This window comes from Centruroides sculpturatus, unplaced genomic scaffold (genome assembly GCF_000671375.1).
Source record: "Centruroides sculpturatus isolate CEXI.00-Female unplaced genomic scaffold, Cexi_2.0 scaffold461, whole genome shotgun sequence".
Taxonomy (NCBI): domain Eukaryota; kingdom Metazoa; phylum Arthropoda; class Arachnida; order Scorpiones; family Buthidae; genus Centruroides; species Centruroides sculpturatus.
In genome coordinates this window covers 326,515-352,880 of record NW_019384704.1, presented here as the reverse complement: position 1 = coordinate 352,880, position 26,366 = coordinate 326,515, and the positions used below count along the sequence as shown (strand labels likewise).

General features: G+C 31.4%; 1 protein-coding gene across 1 annotated transcript in view; it reads right to left on the bottom strand.

Moving 5' to 3' along the window:
- LOC111627627 (multidrug resistance-associated protein 4-like) overlaps nucleotides 1–26,366 on the bottom strand; it is an 86,023-nt gene that overhangs the window by 27,132 nt on the left and 32,525 nt on the right. The window contains exons 9-12 of the mRNA XM_023371210.1: nucleotides 19,757–19,851; nucleotides 5,812–5,898; nucleotides 5,652–5,748; nucleotides 4,611–4,802 (exon numbers count right to left, since the gene is read on the bottom strand). Of these exons, the coding sequence (XP_023226978.1) occupies nucleotides 4,611–4,802; nucleotides 5,652–5,748; nucleotides 5,812–5,898; nucleotides 19,757–19,851 (471 nt within the window). The remainder of the gene's footprint in view (nucleotides 1–4,610; nucleotides 4,803–5,651; nucleotides 5,749–5,811; nucleotides 5,899–19,756; nucleotides 19,852–26,366) is intronic.

The window sequence follows — 26,366 nt, the reverse complement described above, 5'->3', positions numbered from 1 at the left end:
ACTGATTATCGTATTTGTTTTAATTATTTACGAAAAAAAAAATTAAAAAGAGAAAAGTTTTAGGTATTTTCATTTTAAAAAATTAAATTTAAAAAATCGTATTGTTTAACACAGCAGTTACAAAGTTGAAGTGTTTCTACGTATAACAAAACAAACCGCGTCATTCTAGCTTCAATAGAACCCCCGATGTTTACGTTCAAAGATTGGTTTATGACCGGGGTGTGTCAAGTTACACGTACTGTCATGGCGTCGGCTTCCCGGTGTGATAAGCGATACTTATTATTTTTTATTTTAAAATATTTAAAATTTAATAAATGTTGTGAATATAATTACTTGGATTGGCTTTTTTTTAGGTTGTCTGACTGTAACATCGACAAATCAGTTCATCTCGTCATAAATATTCCCGGGAAACTTCACCTTCCTATAGTATGTCTATGGGAAACCTTCTTGCCGTTAATTGGCTATAAATTTCTTGTTTAGACGCCTTTTATGCTATAATTAGTTAATTTTATTATGACTGAATTAATATTAACCAATGAGTGTTTTCTCAGAACCGCCTATTCAGGATTTTCCCGCGAAGAACCAATGACTTCTAAAATCACGTGTTCGGAGTTAGAACGTAAACAAACGTTGAGAAATAGCTATTTTCTTGATGTTATATCTGTAATTTTACTACTTTTCATGTTATTTGACTTTACTTAGATTAGAAGATTACTCGAAAATTTTTCCAGGAAATTCAACTCCTAACATTACATAATATGAGAAAATATATAAATAAACGCATGCAAAATTGCGAGTTACAGTCAAATATTGTAAAATTAGTTGAAATAATATAAAAATAATATATAGTATGCATTATCTGAGAGGAAACTTGTTTTAACTTCAACCTACAGATGACTCATCCATTTTCCTCACATTACAGTAACTAGAGACATAATGGCTTTAAAAATAGCTGTTTCTATCGTTGAATATTCTCTAGCTAACTGCTAGAGAATATTCAACGAACTGTATAGAAAAATCGTTGTAGAAAGAAAAAACAAAAAAAAAAAAAAATGCAGACACCAAGTGTCTGCATTCTTCAGGAAGTACTTCCGGATGTTGTCTATTCGCTGGAAAAAACTCATCATTGCTAATTATATTTGAATATTGTAATATTCGTTTAAAAAATATGTATATAGTGTCTAATATTCACTTCTCGAAGCAGAAATACGTTTAAAACGAATTAACCTGACCTAGTTACCCCAACCCCACCATTCTCCTGCTGAGTCAGGAAGTAATTGTAAACTTTTAACCCCTGGTCGTAAATCACGTGCATTTGTTTTGTTTCAAAGTAAACAAATGCCTTTGCATTATAATCTGGGCAAAAAAGGGTCGATTTAACGGTACTATTACTATGTACAAAAAATTTGACGCCCGTCACGTGCGCACCACTCGCGTCACGCATCGTTTTGCGAGTCAGTAATCGTGTGTCACAATTCTTGCCTTAGCTAGTGTCCTTGAATGACCGTTTGAACACGTGCTACAGTTATTTATAGCTATGTAAACAGAGGGGACCGATTTAGCGGTAATATATGTAATAAACGAACCGGAATTGCAGTTTAACGTTTCGCACGCGACAGGGAACCGAAAATTCGGTATATAAAATAAACTAAGCAAAAAAATCATTCAAAAACATAATCTTATTAAGAATCCAACGTATGATAACGAAATACATCCTTAAATACGAAATATTCTATCACACGGATTTATGCAAATCAAATAAATTTTATGTCCAGACCCTGTGGCTATACAACTCGCGGCTTTAGCCTCAAGGCGTCAGGGTTCAACCAGTAAATGGACATGTATGTCCCTATATCTCACTTTTTCGCCAAAACTACACATCGCACGTGAATGGTGTTTGTATGTGGTGGTAGCCCCAAGTCTCCATTCGTGTATAGGGGTGGTTGCGTCTCGATACCTATAAGGATGCGGGAGATATGAGGCTGAAAGTGGTTGAAAGTGGCTTTCTATTGCGAATGTTTTGTTCGAATTTGTTCGAATTAAATTCGAGCATAAAATTCGAATATTGGTTCGATTATAAAACGATTGTAAACGTTCCAGAAACGTTGAAAACAGTTCATTTGACTATACGTAAAAATTCTCTAATTAGTCTGGAAACGGGGGACCTAATTCTTGCATTCTGTGAAAACGGGTAAGAATAGCTATAATGTAATTATCTTAATCTTCACTATCGTTACTTTTTGCCCAGCGAAGCGGATCCTTGCAGCTAGTATATATATAAAAATGGACGTGTGTCCCTATATTTCACTTTTTAGCCAAACCTGCAAATCACACATGAATGGAGTTTGTATGTGACCGTAGCCCCAAGTCTCCATTCGTGCACCAGTGGGGTTGCGTCTAGATAGCTATAAGGGTGCGGGAAATATGGAATTGAAAGTGGTTGACTTCGAATATGTGTAACAATGGAAGTGTTAACAGTGAAAATGTTAAGAATGGAAGTATTAAGAATGGAAGTGTTAACAACAGAAGTGTTGAGTAACAAAGGAAGTGTTAATATAAAGCGACATGCAAAATTTACAGGCGGTTTTTTGCGTTTTTGCGAAAAATCAAACATATTTCTAGACTCATGTATAAATTCTCTAATTAGTCTGGAAACGGGGGACCGAATTCTTGCATTCTGTGAAAACGGGTAAGATTAGCTATAATGTAATTATCTTAATCTTCACTATCGTTACTTTTTGCCCAGTTAAGCGGGTCCTTGCATCTAGATACTAGATTACTTAGAAAAACAGTTTTTTATATATAAAAAAAACTATATTACATACAAATAAAAACCCAGCAGAGCGGGTCCTTGCAGCTAGTTATTTATAAAATTTATCAATTGTGTTAAATTTATACTGTTAAACAAAGCTAAAATCTATTAAGTTAAAAATCAAGTTCATTACATTTTGTTTTTTGATTACTCTTCTTTTCGAATTGCTTCTTCATTTGTTGAGTTCGATTCACCCTAGGAAGTTCAACAAAAAACAATTCTAAGATTGAATAATAATCTCACTTTCTATCTGATTTTTTCAAATTTAAATATGTCGAAAGACAAGGGAAACAAGAATAATATAAACAGAAGGTATATACAAATCGAAAGTTCCAGTCTGAGATCAGAATTTTCATAAAGATTCCATTGTTTCGTCTTCCCAAGTTATGCCAGCATATCATTGGAACTGTACCTTTTCCAAGTGCTATTGTTTTATATATTTGCCAAGTTAGCTATCTACAAAAAGAACAATCGACGAAGAAATTTCTTAAAATAGTCATTTTAAAGAATTTTATCGATACACAATCAATTTGTAAACTCTCTCATTCAGCGATAGGGGCTTTTGTAGAGGTAATTGTTAACTTCTTCATTTCCGATCAATTTTTAATTAATTATAATTAAACATAAAATATACTTAAAACTGAAAAAAAAACGAAAGAAATGCCTTAATTTTGAAGGAAAAGCTTCAAAATTTAACTTCCTTTGTCTCGCCTTTCTGTGAAATTTCACACTGACAAGTCATTGTTGTGTAAACAATGACTTGTCAGTACACAGCTGGATGACCTTGAAAACATTTGGAGTCCAAATTCCCCAGACATTCTCATAGACGTCTGGGGAGGACAAGCATTTAAAGTAGGGTCAATACTAGCTAGACCTATATTTTTAAACATTTTTAAAAAATTAAAATTTTTATTGCGATTTTCAACCCCCGACTTAATTAAACTTATATATAATATAATATATTAAATAAAAAAAAAATTAAGAAAACTATTGGAAGTCGTTTTTGACATCAGAAACTAGCTTTAAATAACTTTACTCTAGGAAAATCCATGCACTACAACTTTAGAAGGATCAATGAAATTTGATATCAAACTCCCATTAAAAAACAGTTAAAAGGCAATAAAGTGTGAATCGTGCGTCATTAAAGGTTGATTAAAATCGCGATAAGATTTTTTCGCGCGGGTAAAAATTTTTGCAAAAATTTGGAGATTTAAAAAACATTCCATATACAGAAAAAAAATTTTTTTTGAAAAATTTAAGGACCGAGTTTTTTGTAACTCTAGGTATCCTTAACGAGTTAACTCGTAAATGGAAATGAAGGTCAATAATCTCTTAAGTTTAAAGAAATTTTTGTTGTTTTGTATTATATTCGTATTAAATTGTATCAATTTCCGCTTTCCTGTCTGAAATTTTTCGTTTGGTCGCAGACCACATGTTCCCCACATATGATAGCTCCAGCTTTTGCAGTATAACTCGGTTTCTTGTGTCCCAATTGAATATACATGTGATGTCAGATCCCGATTCAGAGGGTGTTTTTTATATCTTTCGCAAAATTATGGTTTAGCCATTAAAACATTAATGCTAATAGCAATATAATAATATAAGCATTATCCAATGAAGACGTTTTTAAATCGTTTATAAGAATTAATCTCTATGATGAAATAATTTTTATTGTAATTAAAAATGATTTATGTGAAAAAGTTAATAAAATAAATGTATAAAAATTAAAACTGCCTAACGTCAATTATTTTACTCTGTTAATTTTTAATGAAATAATAGTCTAATAAACTAATCTTACCACATCGCTGTCGTGATTGTCTTCAATGTAATCATTTACTTCAGATTGAGCGATTCCGAATATTTCATCATCATTGAAAACCGTAGTCTCTAAATCCATGCTATTTGTAGCGACTTCTTCCTTTGGCAAAATTCCTGTAAGCATTTCTAAATTTTCCAATACATTGAAATTTCCAATGAATTCACATTTTCCCTGAAATTTAAAAACATAACTTCGTAATTGTTTTTGAATTTTTAATATATAAATATGTATGCAGACAAAACTTTTGATTCAAAAATGTATTACGTTTTATCTAATGTTTACCGAGTTTACCGGAATCAAATGTCTTATTTATTAATGTTTAAAAATGCATTTTTTAAACTGCAATGAAAATCCTATTTTGCATTTACTGCCACGTATAGTAAGTGAATATAACTGTTTGCACACTCACAAGTGTCAACCGTATATGATTCACAATTTTTCAAATTTTCGTAACGTGTTTATCCTGGAATAACAATTATTCTCTGAAAAACAATTTTTTCCTGAAAAAATTATTTTCTTCATATTGTCCATATATGTCATCATAAGATGTCCATATATAACTTTGTTGTAATGGTTTTTACTAGTGCAGTCAAATTTATAATGGCTAATTATTATTGCCTTACTATCCTTTAGCTCCTAAATATATATTCTGTCTACTTCAACATTAAATATTAATAGGACAATTATACTGGTTTTTTAAGTTTTTACCCAAGAATTGAGTAAAAAGTTCTTAAAGATGATAGACGTTTTTTATTTTGCTACCTGTAGATCAATAAAGAATGTCTATTCTCTTTAACAACTTTTTACTCATTTTTGCGTCAAAACTTAAAAAACCAGTATAATTGTCCTATTAATAATTAATGTCCAAGTACACGTAATATATATTTATTATAATGGTTAATTTTATTCTGAACTTCATACTGTGTGAATTTATGTTTTGTTAAAATAAATTATAATGTTTTCGTTACTGTAGAAAATGATTTATAAAACAAAAACTATTAAAAAAATTCAGGTATTCACCTTTTTTAACACTAAAATTTTACTCGCAGAATTTAGAAATTGTATTTGATGCGTAACGAGAATGCAAATTTTGTCTTTCAGATATTCCATTATACATCTGAAAATAAACAAAGTTTTAGAATATATGAAAATATACAAACAATATTATTTAAATATTTACTTTTCGAATATATGTTTTGCTACTGGAACATCAACGGCACTCAGTGGATCATCCAGGAGGAAAATATCGGCATTCACATATAGTGCTCTGGAAAATATAATAGTATAAAATTACCTCTAAACGCAAGAAATATCAGGTAAGCATTACCTCGAATTTACGATTAATTTTACAGAATGTCATCTCCATTCTAAGCGTTTTCTAATTTTTACATTTACTTTCGTTTTTCGTGAAACTATGTAAGAATAGTGTGAAAATTTATCAAATTTTCGAAAATTTAGTGTTTTCCTAACAAAGTAATAAAGTCATTTTTGTTCCATATTAAATTAAATTTTTCGTGTGGTATTCTATCAGATAAAAGAGGGACGTCAGAATCATATAGGAGAAGGAACACGATTCCCCTACTACTAGGTGTCAAAGTAACAAATCAGAAATAACATTATCTCACAAAAAATTTGCATGTATTTTTAATTTTACATTATTTACAATTCTCATAAGGCCCTGCTCTGTAACGAACGCAGGAATGTACAGTACCTCAAAAAATTAAAAGAACATTCCTAAGCAGTGGAACGAAGTACTGCAATGAAACAAAAAGCCTGAACTGAGTTTAAAGCATCATAACTTTTGAATCCGAAAAAATAAATTTAAAAAAATTTGCGTTAACAATTATGTCATTATACACGCTCAGATACAGAATGTGAGGATTACGAACATTCGTGAATGAATTCGGAAATATGTACCAAATTAAATCGAGTCACTCTAAAAGAATGACGGTGAGCATTTTCACGATAGACAATAGTAAATCAACCGCATATCATTTTTTGAAGTTTTAAATATCAATATAGATAAAGGATGTTTAGGAAGTGAACCATATTGACTTCTTACTAGAGTAAAATAAAAATCGATGCGTATAATTTTTTTCACAAAATAGAAAAAAGTCAATTTTTTTAATATTGGCCCTATACGCAATATTGCTGGAACCCAGGTCATCTAAGCTATGAAAACTCAGAGTTTTCATCGCTTAGATCACCTGGGATCCAGCAATATTTTTTGATAAAATTAGCCGGGTACAGAAAAGGCCAGGATAAACGGTTTCTGGCGAAGTTTGAAAATGCAACTATTTATAGTTTCGCCGCTAAAGAAAACAACATTTTTTACATAATTTCACAAAATTGATTTTTAAAAAACCGAGTTTTTGAGCCACATGATAAATGTTTGAATTTTAAATCAAGTATTGGTGTATTTTCTGTCATAACTCATCGAATAAAATCGGTTTCTTGCTTAAAATTGAGAAATCAATTTAAATATTATATATTATGCAAGAATTTAACAGAGTTTTTCCAACAATAATAAATCACACAGTAATTTAAAATATATTATTAATTTAAACAGCGGTTTTCTGCTGAAATTTATTTTACTTGACAAACGGTTTCAATCTATTCAATGGGCCAACGTCAGGCTACATATTTGTAGGAATATCTTTACCGTTAAATTCGTTCGAAAAATAAAATTAAAAAAAAGCAACAAAGTCTAAATACAGTGGTACCTCGGTATACGTCTGCTTTAGAATACATCCAATTCGGAATACGTCCTATTTGGACAAAACAAATTTTGCTCGGTAAACGTATTATTTTCGATATATGACTTGCTTCAATTATACGCGCCATCTATGAAGAAGTAGCACTATCGGTGTACCAGGCCAAAGTAGACGTTTGCAGTGCCACAGTTTATAACTTTGTTAAATTTCTTCTGATTTTAATTTGCAAGTAAAATTTTATTATTTTCATTAATCATGAATCGCAAAAAGGCAAATGAAAAGCAACAGAAAACTAAAAAAATTAGTAGAATCACAATGGAACTGAAAAAAGAAGACTGTTGAGAAATATGAAAATGGCACGCGTGTTGGAGATTTTAACTGTTGCATACCGTATTCCGAGAACGACGATATCGACAATCGCGGAAAATAAAGACATTATTAAATTTGCTAACGTTGTGAAAGGGGTTAAATCAATTTATAAACAGAGATCGAAGACATTAAACCATGTTAAGAAATTGCTTTTGCTTTGGATAACTGAAGAACAGTGTGCTAAAGACACCGTATCAGAAGCAATTATTTGCGAGAAAGCTAAAAAGATACATGCTGATCTCATCAAAAATCAAGCAGGAAAGTGAGGTGTTTAAAGCCAGCCATTTTTTTTTCATGAGAACGGATTAATCATTTTTACATTACTTATGGGAAAGGTTGATTTGGTATACGTCCAATTCGGTATAAAGAACGGATTAAGGTCGATACAGAGGTTCCACTGTATTTGAAAATTAAAGCGAAGACAACTGAAAATTAACTGTAAATAGTAAATAACAGTTAAACACAAAATAAATAACACAAAAGTATATAATAAAAATAAGGTAATTAAAAGTTTTTTCCAAACTTATTTTGTACAATGTATCTTCATGCTGCTATTAAGCTGTTAGCAATTCTTGCAATAATGCATTTATTTGTAAACCTGCTTTTATACATTTCAAGCTTTTCAGCGTTGAGAGCTATTGATGGGGAGTGTGTAAAATTAAAAATGTTTGTTTTTTCACATTTTAGTACAGAGCCCTTAGTTCGCATTATTTTTGACAGTACCGTAGTGTTCGCAATATAAAAAAGCTCTTCTGGTGAGTGCCTGCCAGTTTGTATTAAAAACGGTAATTTTAATTAGGTGGAATGTACAGTCAGCTATGTGTTGGCTTTGTGCACACACTTGTGATTATTTATCAGTTATTAAATTCTATGTTTATATCTACAAAATGTAGCTGCAGTATGCTTTTTTGTTCTGTCTATAATGTCAATCTATTTTTTACTGTTAAACTTATCAATAAATTCAGTGATGCCTTTGGTAATCTTCAAAACTATACATACATCATCCACTTATCTTTTAAAATATATTAATATCTGCTTACAAGTTATTCAAAATATTTTTTTCAGTTTTCGAAACACTATTTCACATAACAATCGTGATACGTTGTCACCATGGAAACTTTTTTCTTTTATGTCTGTATATTTGGTTATTAAAGCTATAACATGATTCAAAACATAATAATCTTGCGAGTTGTGTCATGTTATTGGAGTAATTAACTATTTCCGGAGTTTTTGTTAAAGCATGAATTCAACTAATGCTGAAAAAAAGATTATACTTATATTGAAAGAAAAATTCCCAAAATCCATTACTTTCTCTGTTTCTTTATCTATTAACAAGAGGTCTTGTAATTTTTTCACTAATTTTCCGTGGTTCTGTGCAACGAATGTATCGATCTCAAAACTGGTGGTAATGTATTTGTGGAATCGCTTTTAATTTAAGGCCACTTTTAACAAATTATTTTTTTCAATTTTTGGAAAGTTTTAGGTCCACAGATTTTTGCAAAAATTTTTGCCCGCGCGAAAAAATTTTATCGCGATTTTAATTAGCCTTTGATAAGGCTCGATTAAGGCTTAATTGTTTTTTAATAGGGTTTTATTTATCTAATTTAATTCATCGTTCTAAAGCTCTAGCACACAGATTTTCCTTCGGTAAAGTTATTTAAAGCTATTTTCTGATGTCAAAACGACTTCCAATAGTTTTTTTAATTTTTTTAATTAATAGACTTTATTATATATGAATTTAATTAATTAGGGGGTCAGAAATCGCAATTAAAATCTTAATTTTTTAAAAATATTTAAAAATATATGGCCAGCTAGTATTCACCCTACTCTAAACTCTTGCCCACTAGAGACGTCTATGAGAATGCCCCGGATCCAACTCCAACTGTTCTCAAGGTCATCTAGCTGTGTAAACAATGACTTATCATTGTCAAATTTCACAGAAAGACAAGACAAAGGAAAATAAAATGTAAAGCTTTTCCTTCAAAATTAACGCATTTCTTTCGTTTTTTTAAAGTTTTAAGTATTTTTTACGTTTAACTATAATCGATTAGAAGTTGATCGGGAATAAAGGGGTTAAAGATACAGGTACAGTGAGTTAACAATTTTTAAGTTACGATCCTCCTGCATCAATACATTGCTGCCAGTACTTTATCCAATCATCATATGCCCCTTGAAATTAGGCAACCGCAAGGCTGTTCAGGCACTCTTGTCAAAGCAGCTTGGACTGATTCAATCGTTCCGAACCGATATCCCTTCAGGCTCCTTTTGATCCGAGAAGATAAAAAGAAGTCGCGGCGCCAAATACGGACTTCAGTGTGGTTGAAGATGCGTTGAAACGTTGTGTTTGGCCGGTGTTCCTCTCACAATTAGTAAGGTGTGACTAGTTTCATCGTCGTGATGGAGCATCCAGGTATCGGCGAACTTTCTTCAAACGCGGCAGACCTAAAAAAATATCAGTAGCGGATTTGTTTAATTCAACGCAAAATTTAATGGCAAAACGATGCTCAATGTTTTGCTGAATGTTGCCTTTCAAAGCGAGCACAAACACTTCTACTTTCAGCACGATTTACGCATTCCAAAGGCTTAGTGACAATTGAGCCGGTTCTCATAGCTCATGTGACATCCTTTTCCACCGATTCCACTCATAAAGGCTGTTCTATCCATTCCTATTAAAAGGAAAAAATCAGTCCCGATAATTATTGAGCAAACCCTATTTGTTGGCTAGATTGTTTCTACCAGCTTTTAAACTCTTCTATTAGTGTGTCCAGAAATTTTTATATCAGTCCATTCGCAGTTGGTTCGTTCAATATAATCCTTAAAACAAGGGGTCACAAAACTTTTTTGATTCTCTGCCCCTTACAGTTTTTCGAAATCTCACATAGACACCCACCAAAAAGTGTGTTAAAAGCAGAAATAAAAGCTATTACTTTTTTAATATATTTATTATAATTTTGCATTTATTTTATATGTTAATAATAATCTTTGTAACTGACAGTCAATGAGATGGATATGCTTGGTGATCCTTTGCAAGATTAACAATATTTGGTTGAAAATTTGTAAGTTTTAGTAGTTTCATCGATTTCCCCTTCAATATTGCCACTTATTTCGACCACTTTGGGAACCTCTACTCTAAACATTTCATACTTTCTCTTTTTATAATAATCAAATGCATGCTTTTGTCTGCTATAGTTTAGACTAAATCAATTTCTCTCAACGACTCTAGTGTTTGTGTTATATCTTTGTTTCTAATGTAACAATGCACGAAGCACCCCCTTATGCTTCGGATCCACATGACCGAAGGGTCGACATTGCGTCGGCAAAGACTGCAATGACTGATTTGTCAGGAGTGACACAACCGAGTTTTTGAGGATAGACAAAGAAACTGTTACATTCGCCTTTACGCGCGTGCAGTCACGTGTGTGAGTGGTTGATTCGGGGTGGAGACCGATTCGGCAAAAAAGTGCACTTTACAATTCGATTATAACAAATAATACCCATTTATTGATTTTATAAACTCGTTACACATATGCTTTAAGCGAGAGAAAGAGTTTACAAACGTTTGCGCATGGTATTTACCTGAAGATAACTTTCTTGATTTAATTTGGGTCCTTTTTCTTGGAACTTGGTATCATTGGCTATCGGCAGTTAGGCTTTTGATCGCTGGCTATTAGAGGAGCTTCGGCGGCAAAGTGTATCCGAGCGTACACACGACGAACCCTCGAGGAGAGGCGAACTCTCTGTCGCATTGTCAGACCTTCTCCGTTATTTGGGGGTCTTCTCCCTTGCAACTTTTGTCGTTTTTTGGAAAAATTGTTCCGCACGTCCATTGGCGATTTTTGCATTTGATTCCTAGTGATAGATTTGATGTGTTACTCCCAAACGAGAAAGCAAGTCAGTGGGAAAGTATATAATAATATTCGTAGCGATCTTTCTTTGTCGAAAAATTTTTGAATAAAATTTTTTATCAAGTCTGGCCGCTCATACTAATGCTTTCTTTTGTCTACTTTGCTACGTCTTCTATAACTGATTTTCCTTTGAAATAATATTTTTCTAACACACCACGTCCTGTATTTCCTCTCTCATGTTCTAGAATTGAGGTTTTCCACGACACTGCATAAGATGAATCAAAGTTCGGGCTTTTTCAAAGATCTCTCTAACCTTTTTCAGAGCTTGAACTTCGTTTAATAAGATGAATGGTAATTTACTCCTCCATCATATTCCTGGTATTGTCCTGTTCTCAAAGTATATAACTTTCTTGACATATCTTTTCATAAAACCTGTAAGTACTGAATCCGTAAGCTTAATCACTTTTTGATTAATTTTCTTTCACAGTTCAGCGTCTTCCCTAAATATAATATTCTCTAACTATATTTAACAAATATACTTGAAATATAAGCTAGTGGATATATTATTGGTCTTTTGTTGGCCCAATAATAGTTAAAACTATCAGATCCGTTCAGATTCCGCTTTTTCTCATCCGAATAGATCAATTTTTGCTACACTTCTCCTTTTTCTAAGTTGTTTCTAGCAACTTGTAATCGAAGTTGTACAGTTTTGATAAAAGAAACACTGTCTGTTGACCTCAAAACATTGTGTGCTGTTGATTTTTGAAGCTCGGCTTCAATTCATTTTTGATTTTTTAAACTGTTGTGTTATTTTAAAGTTCACGTCAAACAATTGCACATAGCTGTCAGGTGTTGTCAGTAATTTTATATATTTAGATTAATGTTGGAGTTTTATTTTTGCTAATAATATATAACTGTTTTGTTTATTAATCATTTTTCTTTAAACTTATGCGATAATTATTGATGTTTTGCAATCAATCGTACAAGAAAATGTCATCATTGTTACATGAAATTAATGAAGAATTTCTAGGAAATCAGTGGATAATCTATTATTGTTGGAAAAACTAAATAGACCAAAATATTTGTCTCTGCTCTTTAAATTAATGTAGGCTTTTTAGCAACGTTTTCATCAGGATGTAATAATTAATTTAAAAATCAGTATACTTAGAAGCATTAATCTGATTTTCTTAGAATGTATTTATTATTACACTGCATCTGGATTATTCCTATTAAAACTGTATTTTTATGTTTGTACTAATAGAAATACAATAATTAAGAAAGATCAATCTTACCTTGCTAAATTAATTCTTGCTTTCTGCCCACCGCTCACCATGACACCTCGTTCTCCTACGATTGTCTGATCTCCTTTCGGAAATAATCTAATATCCTACAATAAATAAATAAATAAATGCTAGACGTTTAAATGAATTTCTTTACAAGTCACGTTTAGTTTGAATAAAATTTTCATTGCATACGCTATTTAAACTATAAATGACTTATAAAAAAAATTCATTGAAACGTTAGAGAAGATAAATTAATAGCTAGGTTGAGGCCGAAGTTTCAAACGCGAAAACGTGTACTTCGGACGTTCAGAGCCTCTTTCCTATTAGCCTAAAAGTTTGACAATGGTGTTTGGAATGTCAAGCATGATTCCATTGACTATACAAACACCATTGTTAAACTTGTAGTCTTATACAGGAAAGCGGCACTGAACGGCCGATGTACACGTTTTCGCATTTAAAACATTGGCCTGAACCTCTCTAATTACAAGTATTAGAAATAGTCATTAACAAACATTCGTTTTCATAGAAGTTAGCGCAGCAAGGAGTTGTCAAAATGGAATAAAATTGTACGTTGTGAATGCAATAGAGACATACGTAAGTGATTACAAAATGAAAGCAAAAGAAACATTTATTGTAGGAAAACGTACAAACGAAAAATGTTATAATTAGTACACTGTTAGGCCACCTCAAGCGTGAATACACTCTGTGATGCAGGCAGGCATATAGGATTACGAGTGCTGCGTGATGTTTGGCAGTATCTCGGTCGCCATTTCTTGCAAATAATTTTCTCATTTCGTCAAATTCTGCACACTTTAATATTGCATTCCATTAGATTCCAGAGATGTTCAATCGGTGAAAAATCACGGGATCGTGCATGCCAGAAAAGTGTGGAATATGGCAAAGGCGGTCCATTGACACTATTGCTGTGTGTGTTCGAAAATTTTACTGTTGGAAAATAGCTCTTGGGAGCTCTGTCCTAAGAGACAACAATGTGGCTGCAGAATGTCACAAATATACTGCAGGGTTGTGATGGTCTCTTGAATCGCTACTAGAAGTGGCTGGCTGTCATGACACCCCAGACTATCATACCAGTTGTGGAGCAATGTGCTGCACAAAATGTAGGCAGGATTAAGGAGTTCAACATATGACCTGCAGACATAAACACGGCTGTCATCAGTGCTGAAATTGAAACTAAGTTCAGTGCAGTAGACAACCAATAGGTTGGTGTCAAGCTCAATTCATGTCATAGTAGCCGTAATACCAAATGTTTCTTATCCTGGTGACAAATATCCAAATTTATCATTTTATAATGACAAATTTGTAAAAAATTTGTTAAACACCATTTGTATTTAGCACGTCCACATGTTATAATGTGTAATAAATGCTTTAATTCAATGAAAAAAAAAATAATAAAAATATTTAAAATGTAAAAAAATTATTTATTTTTTAAAACATTGTCACAAAATACATTGTTAAAAGTAAAAAAAAAAAACATAAATTAAAAAGTCATATAATTATATTTACCAATTTTTATATAATAATAAAATATATTTACCATGTTAGATCATGTATGCTTTGTAGGAACAAACATCACACAAGCTGCAATGTTGTACAAACCGGGTATGTTTTTGACAAATTTTTCCTAACATTAAAGCATTTGAAGGTAAACATTTATACAAAAAAATTTTATGATGGATGGGACTTTCCTTATTCTGGTTCTTTGAGACTCCGCAGTAATGAAGGAATTTTTTAGTGTGGACAAGACATGGAACTCGAATTTTTGAACATTTTGGCACCGCTTGCTCTTCCAGATTAAAATAGGAAATATAAACATTGTATATTTCCGAAGTTAAATTTAAATAATTTTTTTAATTTCCCCTCCTATATAATAAAAGATTTTATATTTTAAAAATAAATCGTATAAAATTTCACATACATTATCACTTTTTTCCCAATTTCCAAAATATTGTTCATTGTACGCTAAATAAAGACCATATAAATGGTTAGCAAATTTTAAGGTTTTTTTTGTTAAAATAACTTAAATCATAAAAAAATATTTTCGTTATAAAAGTTAATTATTTGAAATTCATTTGAATTTCGTGCCACAAACCCAAGCTGTTGGCACAAATTTTTAAAAGGTATGTCCATGTCATGTAATATAAAGGCCTCAAAATCAATAATTACTCCAATATTGCATTTTTCGTCATATCTTGAGAATAATTTAACATCATAATCATCATCACAATCCACCCATGACTCATTGTAAGGCTTGAAATCTAATTAATAGTAATATTGATTAAATATTAAAATCTAAAGCACCAGAATCTAAAATATATTATTATTAATTAAATATATGTATGAAAAATATACTTACAACTCATTTTAAATCGTTGAAACTTTTTGATATTTAATACTATAAACTTTTTAAGTCAATGTTAAAAACTTCTGGGTTCTACTGATATTTACACAAAAATTTGAAGTTATAAAAACTTATATTTTCTGTCACCTAAGGCAAAATATATATTCCTAGTGTGTTTTTTCTCACACAGTGAGGGGCATTTCTAGTTACGCTACTATTTTAGTTTTTTCCCAGTCTGAGATATTTCCTGGTCAAGTCATTACACTACTAGATAGTATGAAAAATTAGATCAGTGATATATTTTAGTTTTTCCTGGTCAGGGCTGTTACCCTGTTAGAATGTATAAGAAATGAAATTGAGAAATTTATTTTTGAATTCTTCCCGGTTTTAACCAGTATAATCTGGTCAGAGTTATTAATTATTTCAGTTAAATGTGTCAATTAAAATGTGGCTGCTTTGAACTACTGTTATATATACTGCACTAGGAGACTGCAAAATACAACATCTTTCTTCTCCAATACAACAACTAATCATGTCCGAGGGTGGTAAGTATTATTATTATTATTATTTAAAAATATTTAAAAATAATTTAATAAATATAATATTAATTGTAGACTGTAAATTTGATTTTAATATGAAACAGAGTGTTGGTAAAAAAAGAGGGCCAAAACCTAAAAATACCGAAGATCACGAGTCGAAAAAGCAAAAGTTTGACTTAGACTTATCTGTAGATAGTGCCAAATCCTCGAAAATTCGCCCATTTAAAATCAAAATATGCACTACTGAAACCATGATAATGCAGATTATAGAATTCAGCTCGGTCGTATATATCTCGTTAACAAAAACGAAAAGAAACTATCTGTCTAACGAATATAATATTAATGTTAAAGACTTTTGATTTTATAAGAAGGCCTTCGAAGTAATGAATGAACATTTGGATGAAAATGTTTAATTTTATATTAAGGAAAAACGAGGATATGCTAAAACATATAGAGCGTTTATTTTAGAAAATATTGATCCTGCTGGCTTTTTTGAAAAAATAACGTCTAATGTTTATAATATTTAAAAATATAAANATTTTATTTTATATGAATTTAATTAATTAGGGGGTCAGAAATCGCAATTAAAATCTTAATTTTTTAAAAATATTTAAAAATATATGGCCAGCTAGTATTCACCCTACTCTAAACTCTTGCCCACTAGAGACGTCTATGAGAATGCCCCGGATCCAACTCCAACTGTTCTCAAGGTCATCTAGCTGTGTAAACAATGACTTATCATTGTCAAATTTCACAGAAAGACAAGACAAAGGAAAATAAAATGTAAAGCTTTTCCTTCAAAATTAACGCATTTCTTTCGTTTTTTTAAAGTTTTAAGTATTTTTTACGTTTAACTATAATCGATTAGAAGTTGATCGGGAATAAAGGGGTTAAAGATACAGGTACAGTGAGTTAACAATTTTTAAGTTACGATCCTCCTGCATCAATACATTGCTGCCAGTACTTTATCCAATCATCATATGCCCCTTGAAATTAGGCAACCGCAAGGCTGTTCAGGCACTCTTGTCAAAGCAGCTTGGACTGATTCAATCGTTCCGAACCGATATCCCTTCAGGCTCCTTTTGATCCGAGAAGATAAAAAGAAGTCGCGGCGCCAAATACGGACTTCAGTGTGGTTGAAGATGCGTTGAAACGTTGTGTTTGGCCGGTGTTCCTCTCACAATTAGTAAGGTGTGACTAGTTTCATCGTCGTGATGGAGCATCCAGGTATCGGCGAACTTTCTTCAAACGCGGCAGACCTAAAAAAATATCAGTAGCGGATTTGTTTAATTCAACGCAAAATTTAATGGCAAAACGATGCTCAATGTTTTGCTGAATGTTGCCTTTCAAAGCGAGCACAAACACTTCTACTTTCAGCACGATTTACGCATTCCAAAGGCTTAGTGACAATTGAGCCGGTTCTCATAGCTCATGTGACATCCTTTTCCACCGATTCCACTCATAAAGGCTGTTCTATCCATTCCTATTAAAAGGAAAAAATCAGTCCCGATAATTATTGAGCAAACCCTATTTGTTGGCTAGATTGTTTCTACCAGCTTTTAAACTCTTCTATTAGTGTGTCCAGAAATTTTTATATCAGTCCATTCGCAGTTGGTTCGTTCAATATAATCCTTAAAACAAGGGGTCAATTTTATCGATACACAATCAATTTGTAAACTCTCTCATTCAGCGATAGGGGCTTTTGTAGAGGTAATTGTTAACTTCTTCATTTCCGATCAATTTTTAATTAATTATAATTAAACATAAAATATACTTAAAACTGAAAAAAAANATAAAAGCTATTACTTTTTTAATATATTTATTATAATTTTGCATTTATTTTATATGTTAATAATAATCTTTGTAACTGACAGTCAATGAGATGGATATGCTTGGTGATCCTTTGCAAGATTAACAATATTTGGTTGAAAATTTGTAAGTTTTAGTAGTTTCATCGATTTCCCCTTCAATATTGCCACTTATTTCGACCACTTTGGGAACCTCTACTCTAAACATTTCATACTTTCTCTTTTTATAATAATCAAATGCATGCTTTTGTCTGCTATAGTTTAGACTAAATCAATTTCTCTCAACGACTCTAGTGTTTGTGTTATATCTTTGTTTCTAATGTAACAATGCACGAAGCACCCCCTTATGCTTCGGATCCACATGACCGAAGGGTCGACATTGCGTCGGCAAAGACTGCAATGACTGATTTGTCAGGAGTGACACAACCGAGTTTTTGAGGATAGACAAAGAAACTGTTACATTCGCCTTTACGCGCGTGCAGTCACGTGTGTGAGTGGTTGATTCGGGGTGGAGACCGATTCGGCAAAAAAGTGCACTTTACAATTCGATTATAACAAATAATACCCATTTATTGATTTTATAAACTCGTTACACATATGCTTTAAGCGAGAGAAAGAGTTTACAAACGTTTGCGCATGGTATTTACCTGAAGATAACTTTCTTGATTTAATTTGGGTCCTTTTTCTTGGAACTTGGTATCATTGGCTATCGGCAGTTAGGCTTTTGATCGCTGGCTATTAGAGGAGCTTCGGCGGCAAAGTGTATCCGAGCGTACACACGACGAACCCTCGAGGAGAGGCGAACTCTCTGTCGCATTGTCAGACCTTCTCCGTTATTTGGGGGTCTTCTCCCTTGCAACTTTTGTCGTTTTTTGGAAAAATTGTTCCGCACGTCCATTGGCGATTTTTGCATTTGATTCCTAGTGATAGATTTGATGTGTTACTCCCAAACGAGAAAGCAAGTCAGTGGGAAAGTATATAATAATATTCGTAGCGATCTTTCTTTGTCGAAAAATTTTTGAATAAAATTTTTTATCAAGTCTGGCCGCTCATACTAATGCTTTCTTTTGTCTACTTTGCTACGTCTTCTATAACTGATTTTCCTTTGAAATAATATTTTTCTAACACACCACGTCCTGTATTTCCTCTCTCATGTTCTAGAATTGAGGTTTTCCACGACACTGCATAAGATGAATCAAAGTTCGGGCTTTTTCAAAGATCTCTCTAACCTTTTTCAGAGCTTGAACTTCGTTTAATAAGATGAATGGTAATTTACTCCTCCATCATATTCCTGGTATTGTCCTGTTCTCAAAGTATATAACTTTCTTGACATATCTTTTCATAAAACCTGTAAGTACTGAATCCGTAAGCTTAATCACTTTTTGATTAATTTTCTTTCACAGTTCAGCGTCTTCCCTAAATATAATATTCTCTAACTATATTTAACAAATATACTTGAAATATAAGCTAGTGGATATATTATTGGTCTTTTGTTGGCCCAATAATAGTTAAAACTATCAGATCCGTTCAGATTCCGCTTTTTCTCATCCGAATAGATCAATTTTTGCTACACTTCTCCTTTTTCTAAGTTGTTTCTAGCAACTTGTAATCGAAGTTGTACAGTTTTGATAAAAGAAACACTGTCTGTTGACCTCAAAACATTGTGTGCTGTTGATTTTTGAAGCTCGGCTTCAATTCATTTTTGATTTTTTAAACTGTTGTGTTATTTTAAAGTTCACGTCAAACAATTGCACATAGCTGTCAGGTGTTGTCAGTAATTTTATATATTTAGATTAATGTTGGAGTTTTATTTTTGCTAATAATATATAACTGTTTTGTTTATTAATCATTTTTCTTTAAACTTATGCGATAATTATTGATGTTTTGCAATCAATCGTACAAGAAAATGTCATCATTGTTACATGAAATTAATGAAGAATTTCTAGGAAATCAGTGGATAATCTATTATTGTTGGAAAAACTAAATAGACCAAAATATTTGTCTCTGCTCTTTAAATTAATGTAGGCTTTTTAGCAACGTTTTCATCAGGATGTAATAATTAATTTAAAAATCAGTATACTTAGAAGCATTAATCTGATTTTCTTAGAATGTATTTATTATTACACTGCATCTGGATTATTCCTATTAAAACTGTATTTTTATGTTTGTACTAATAGAAATACAATAATTAAGAAAGATCAATCTTACCTTGCTAAATTAATTCTTGCTTTCTGCCCACCGCTCACCATGACACCTCGTTCTCCTACGATTGTCTGATCTCCTTTCGGAAATAATCTAATATCCTACAATAAATAAATAAATAAATGCTAGACGTTTAAATGAATTTCTTTACAAGTCACGTTTAGTTTGAATAAAATTTTCATTGCATACGCTATTTAAACTATAAATGACTTATAAAAAAAATTCATTGAAACGTTAGAGAAGATAAATTAATAGCTAGGTTGAGGCCGAAGTTTCAAACGCGAAAACGTGTACTTCGGACGTTCAGAGCCTCTTTCCTATTAGCCTAAAAGTTTGACAATGGTGTTTGGAATGTCAAGCATGATTCCATTGACTATACAAACACCATTGTTAAACTTGTAGTCTTATACAGGAAAGCGGCACTGAACGGCCGATGTACACGTTTTCGCATTTAAAACATTGGCCTGAACCTCTCTAATTACAAGTATTAGAAATAGTCATTAACAAACATTCGTTTTCATAGAAGTTAGCGCAGCAAGGAGTTGTCAAAATGGAATAAAATTGTACGTTGTGAATGCAATAGAGACATACGTAAGTGATTACAAAATGAAAGCAAAAGAAACATTTATTGTAGGAAAACGTACAAACGAAAAATGTTATAATTAGTACACTGTTAGGCCACCTCAAGCGTGAATACACTCTGTGATGCAGGCAGGCATATAGGATTACGAGTGCTGCGTGATGTTTGGCAGTATCTCGGTCGCCATTTCTTGCAAATAATTTTCTCATTTCGTCAAATTCTGCACACTTTAATATTGCATTCCATTAGATTCCAGAGATGTTCAATCGGTGAAAAATCACGGGATCGTGCATGCCAGAAAAGTGTGGAATATGGCAAAGGCGGTCCATTGACACTATTGCTGTGTGTGTTCGAAAATTTTACTGTTGGAAAATAGCTCTTGGGAGCTCTGTCCTAAGAGACAACAATGTGGCTGCAGAATGTCACAAATATACTGCAGGGTTGTGATGGTCTCTTGAATCGCTACTAGAAGTGGCTGGCTGTCATGACACCCCAGACTATCATACCAGTTGTGGAGCAATGTGCTGCACAAAATGTAGGCAGGATTAAGGAGTTCAACATATGACCTGCAGACATAAACACGGCTGTCATCAGTGCTGAAATTGAAACTAAGTTCAGTGCAGTAGACAACCAATAGGTTGGTGTCAAGCTCAATTCATGTCATAGTAGCCGTAATACCAAATGTTTCTTATCCTGGTGACAAATATCCAAATTTATCATTTTATAATGACAAATTTGTAAAAAATTTGTTAAACACCATTTGTATTTAGCACGTCCACATGTTATAATGTGTAATAAATGCTTTAATTCAATGAAAAAAAAAATAATAAAAATATTTAAAATGTAAAAAAATTATTTATTTTTTAAAACATTGTCACAAAATACATTGTTAAAAGTAAAAAAAAAAAACATAAATTAAAAAGTCATATAATTATATTTACCAATTTTTATATAATAATAAAATATATTTACCATGTTAGATCATGTATGCTTTGTAGGAACAAACATCACACAAGCTGCAATGTTGTACAAACCGGGTATGTTTTTGACAAATTTTTCCTAACATTAAAGCATTTGAAGGTAAACATTTATACAAAAAAATTTTATGATGGATGGGACTTTCCTTATTCTGGTTCTTTGAGACTCCGCAGTAATGAAGGAATTTTTTAGTGTGGACAAGACATGGAACTCGAATTTTTGAACATTTTGGCACCGCTTGCTCTTCCAGATTAAAATAGGAAATATAAACATTGTATATTTCCGAAGTTAAATTTAAATAATTTTTTTAATTTCCCCTCCTATATAATAAAAGATTTTATATTTTAAAAATAAATCGTATAAAATTTCACATACATTATCACTTTTTTCCCAATTTCCAAAATATTGTTCATTGTACGCTAAATAAAGACCATATAAATGGTTAGCAAATTTTAAGGTTTTTTTTGTTAAAATAACTTAAATCATAAAAAAATATTTTCGTTATAAAAGTTAATTATTTGAAATTCATTTGAATTTCGTGCCACAAACCCAAGCTGTTGGCACAAATTTTTAAAAGGTATGTCCATGTCATGTAATATAAAGGCCTCAAAATCAATAATTACTCCAATATTGCATTTTTCGTCATATCTTGAGAATAATTTAACATCATAATCATCATCACAATCCACCCATGACTCATTGTAAGGCTTGAAATCTAATTAATAGTAATATTGATTAAATATTAAAATCTAAAGCACCAGAATCTAAAATATATTATTATTAATTAAATATATGTATGAAAAATATACTTACAACTCATTTTAAATCGTTGAAACTTTTTGATATTTAATACTATAAACTTTTTAAGTCAATGTTAAAAACTTCTGGGTTCTACTGATATTTACACAAAAATTTGAAGTTATAAAAACTTATATTTTCTGTCACCTAAGGCAAAATATATATTCCTAGTGTGTTTTTTCTCACACAGTGAGGGGCATTTCTAGTTACGCTACTATTTTAGTTTTTTCCCAGTCTGAGATATTTCCTGGTCAAGTCATTACACTACTAGATAGTATGAAAAATTAGATCAGTGATATATTTTAGTTTTTCCTGGTCAGGGCTGTTACCCTGTTAGAATGTATAAGAAATGAAATTGAGAAATTTATTTTTGAATTCTTCCCGGTTTTAACCAGTATAATCTGGTCAGAGTTATTAATTATTTCAGTTAAATGTGTCAATTAAAATGTGGCTGCTTTGAACTACTGTTATATATACTGCACTAGGAGACTGCAAAATACAACATCTTTCTTCTCCAATACAACAACTAATCATGTCCGAGGGTGGTAAGTATTATTATTATTATTATTTAAAAATATTTAAAAATAATTTAATAAATATAATATTAATTGTAGACTGTAAATTTGATTTTAATATGAAACAGAGTGTTGGTAAAAAAAGAGGTCCGAACCTAAAAATACCGAATATCATGAGTCGAAAAAGCAAAAGTTTGACTTAGACTTATCTGTAGATAGTGCCAAATCCTCGAAAATTCGCCCATTTAAAATCAAAATATGCACTACTGAAACCATGATAATGCAGATTATAGAATTCAGCTCGGTCGTATATATCTCGTTAACAAAAACGAAAAGAAACTATCTGTCTAACGAATATAATATTAATGTTAAAGACTTTTGATTTTATAAGAAGGCCTTCGAAGTAATGAATGAACATTTGGATGAAAATGTTTAATTTTATATTAAGGAAAAACGAGGATATGCTAAAACATATAGAGCGTTTATTTTAGAAAATATTGATCCTGCTGGCTTTTTTGAAAAAATAACGTCTAATGTTTATAATATTTAAAAATATAAAGAGGATGATATTACAGAATATGAAAATGTATATTTTTATAGTCATGTTGAGCAAAAATGAATGCATTTGATACAATTTTAAACCATATTGAAAAGTTTATAAAGTATGGACACTGAAAAAAATTATATTTATAGAGATCAAATAGAATATTAATATTTTTCCAAAACATTTAATTAATAAATGTTGTGTGCTTAAAAATATGTCCAATTTTTCATAATAAATAATAGAATAGCATTATTGATATTCAACAAATCTTTTATAAAGTATAATAATAAATATTTTATTTTCTAAAATTTGTATATTTTAAAAAGTTATCTGGAAATGTAAAAATTCCAAAAAACGCTTCTGTGGGAGCAGCAGGATATGATATATTTTGTGTTAATGGATTTGAAATTAATCTGCATGAACAAAAAGTAATATTTACAGATCTGGCTATAGAAATGCCAAATAACTATTATGCTAGAATTGCCCCAAAATCTTCTTTTTCTCTGAATAACATTATAATTAATGCGGGAGTTATCGATTGTGACTATCGTGGAAACATTGGAGTTTTAATGTATAATTTTGGACCAGAAATTATTATTTTTGAACCTAGAATACCCATTGTGCAATTAATATTTGAAAAAATTATGCATCCAACTTTTTTAGAAACAGATTCAATAGACATCACTGGCAGAAAAGAAAAAGGATTTAGAGAATGTACTGATATTGCCTTTTCCCAAAGAAGAATATTTTGAAGACTGTAACAAAATTTTCTTGTCTCAAAAAGAAGGTCTGGGAGACTGTAACGAAAATTAACTTGTCTGTACTCAATTATTACTTTGTATTATTTTGTGTTGAATTTTAAATCTGTATTTAAATAAACAAATATTATAAAAGAATTGTTTATTTCTTTTTAGACAATTCACAATCTCCAATCAACTGGGAAACGTCCTCACCATTAGAAGAAAATACTATTCGTCATTATTAAAATTATGTTAATTGGGATATCGTTAGTTAACGATGCGATTTCATGTTTATTTCAGAATTTGCAGATAAGTTAAATTGGGAATACATATCGAAAAATTACAAATTCACAGTGTCGTTTACCATACAACATATTGATTAGGCAAAATAGGATTTAATCTGCCAATACGAGCAACTAAATGAACAATTTGTAACCAATTTTTCAGACCATCTTGAGTGGAATAAAGTTGTGGAATTTCAAAGTGTTTCAGACAATTTCGTTGTTATCTTCATGCACGGATTTGATATTTAAAAAATTTTCAAATACCGACAATTAAAAACAAAGACTTTACGCGAAATAGAGGACGACTTAAACTGGAATTTTTTTTCTCGCTAACAAAAACTTGACCAACAATTTATCAACGATTTCCAATGACAACTTTCTTGGTATCACATTATAAAATATCAAAAATTAGATCGAGATTATATTATTCGTAATCACGAAAATATATTGCTGTTACTACTTAAAGAAATACAGGTAACCCTCGTATAACACGGGAGTTACGTTCCAAAAAATTGCCGTGTTATGCGAATCCATGTTGTACAAAAACAAAGAATTAGTGCGAAAAGGGGAGTTAGGTTCCAAAAATTTAAAAACATGCTGTTAAATCTTTATTTAAATCTGATTTATTTTATTTTTTCATAGGTATAATACTTATTATTATTTAAGTAAATATTATACCAGAGGATTATTCATCCTATATGATTGATCTCAGCGTGAGCATCATCAACTGGTAACAGTTTGTGGGTGTGTTCGTTAATAGTAGTCGCTCTACAACTGCAATGTGCTGCTGTTTGTAAGCATTTAGGAACAACGGTGAAAGAAAGATGGCGGCGCCCGCACTATCGATAGTATCGTGATGAAGGAATCTATAATTCTATAGTGAGCTTTTAGAGGCAAAAGAAGGCTCCCAATTGCAAAATTTAACCATTAAATAGATTATTGTTAAAAGAGCATTCAAAGTAGCCACGAAAACAATTAGAATGCTCGTGCAAAGTTATGCGAAAGTATAAAAGAACGCACTCTTTATTACATTTCATGTTTTACGGCGGTTTTACCCAATTCCCGAACCGTGTTAGAGTAAACCCGTGTTATAAAACCACCGTGTTATATGGGGGATGGTCCCGATTCTCAAACCGTGTTAGAGCGAATCCGTGCTACAGAAGTGCCGTGCTATACAGAGGTTACCTGTATGCATTACTTTAAATAAACTGAAGGAAAAAGTGGAATTACTTAATTAAATTGGTGTTCAATTTCAACATTATTATTAATATGAAAAGAATTGTTTCTATTTAAACAATATTGAAATATAAATGTTATTAATATGTATCCTATTATGTAATTATATAAACAAATAATATAATAAAATTGTTTGTTTCTTTATAATTCAAATATTTGTAATAAACCTTTTATTGACAAATTTTAATTTGTGATCAGAAATTTAAGTTATTTGACACTCCAACCTAATATTTCATCAAATATTAGAATAAATTTTTAATTTTATCAGTACAACTTGATATTATTACTAATGTCAGATCCGAATATCCCCTGGGTCTAGTTAACAATTTAAATATAAAACTAAATTATTATAGAAAAATATTCTTCCAATTTGGTGTAAAATTAACAGTTTTCTAACGTGAGAAAACTGATAAAAGAGCGACTTCCTTTAACGGAAACTAAAGCATCCTTTGTTTTCCACTTATCTGCTACAAATCTTACTACCCTGGGAATTGCCAACCCCTCAATAATTCCCCTTTCCATCCATTCACATGAGAGAATCCAGAGATGCAGATTAGTCACAAATCAGGAGATATAGTCAAAGTTTTGCAAAATTCAAGTACAGTAGATCCCCCTATAAAACCGTTTCCTATAGTTATGATTCCTATAAAAATTGTGGCATTATCCGTAAACAACGGTAAAAATAACTCCTATAATACGTAAAACGTCATCGGGCAGCCGAACTACTTACCCGCCGTCCGTAGCGCCACGCTACGGAGAGATTTCTATCGTCTGGACAGTATTATATAAATTATATATAAATTAGGTACTGTACATATAATTATATATTAATTATATATAAATTAGGTACTGTATATATAATTATATATTAACTTAATTTATTGTAACTTTATTATAATTAAATATATATTTTTCGCCGTCTAGCGTCACGCTACGGCGAG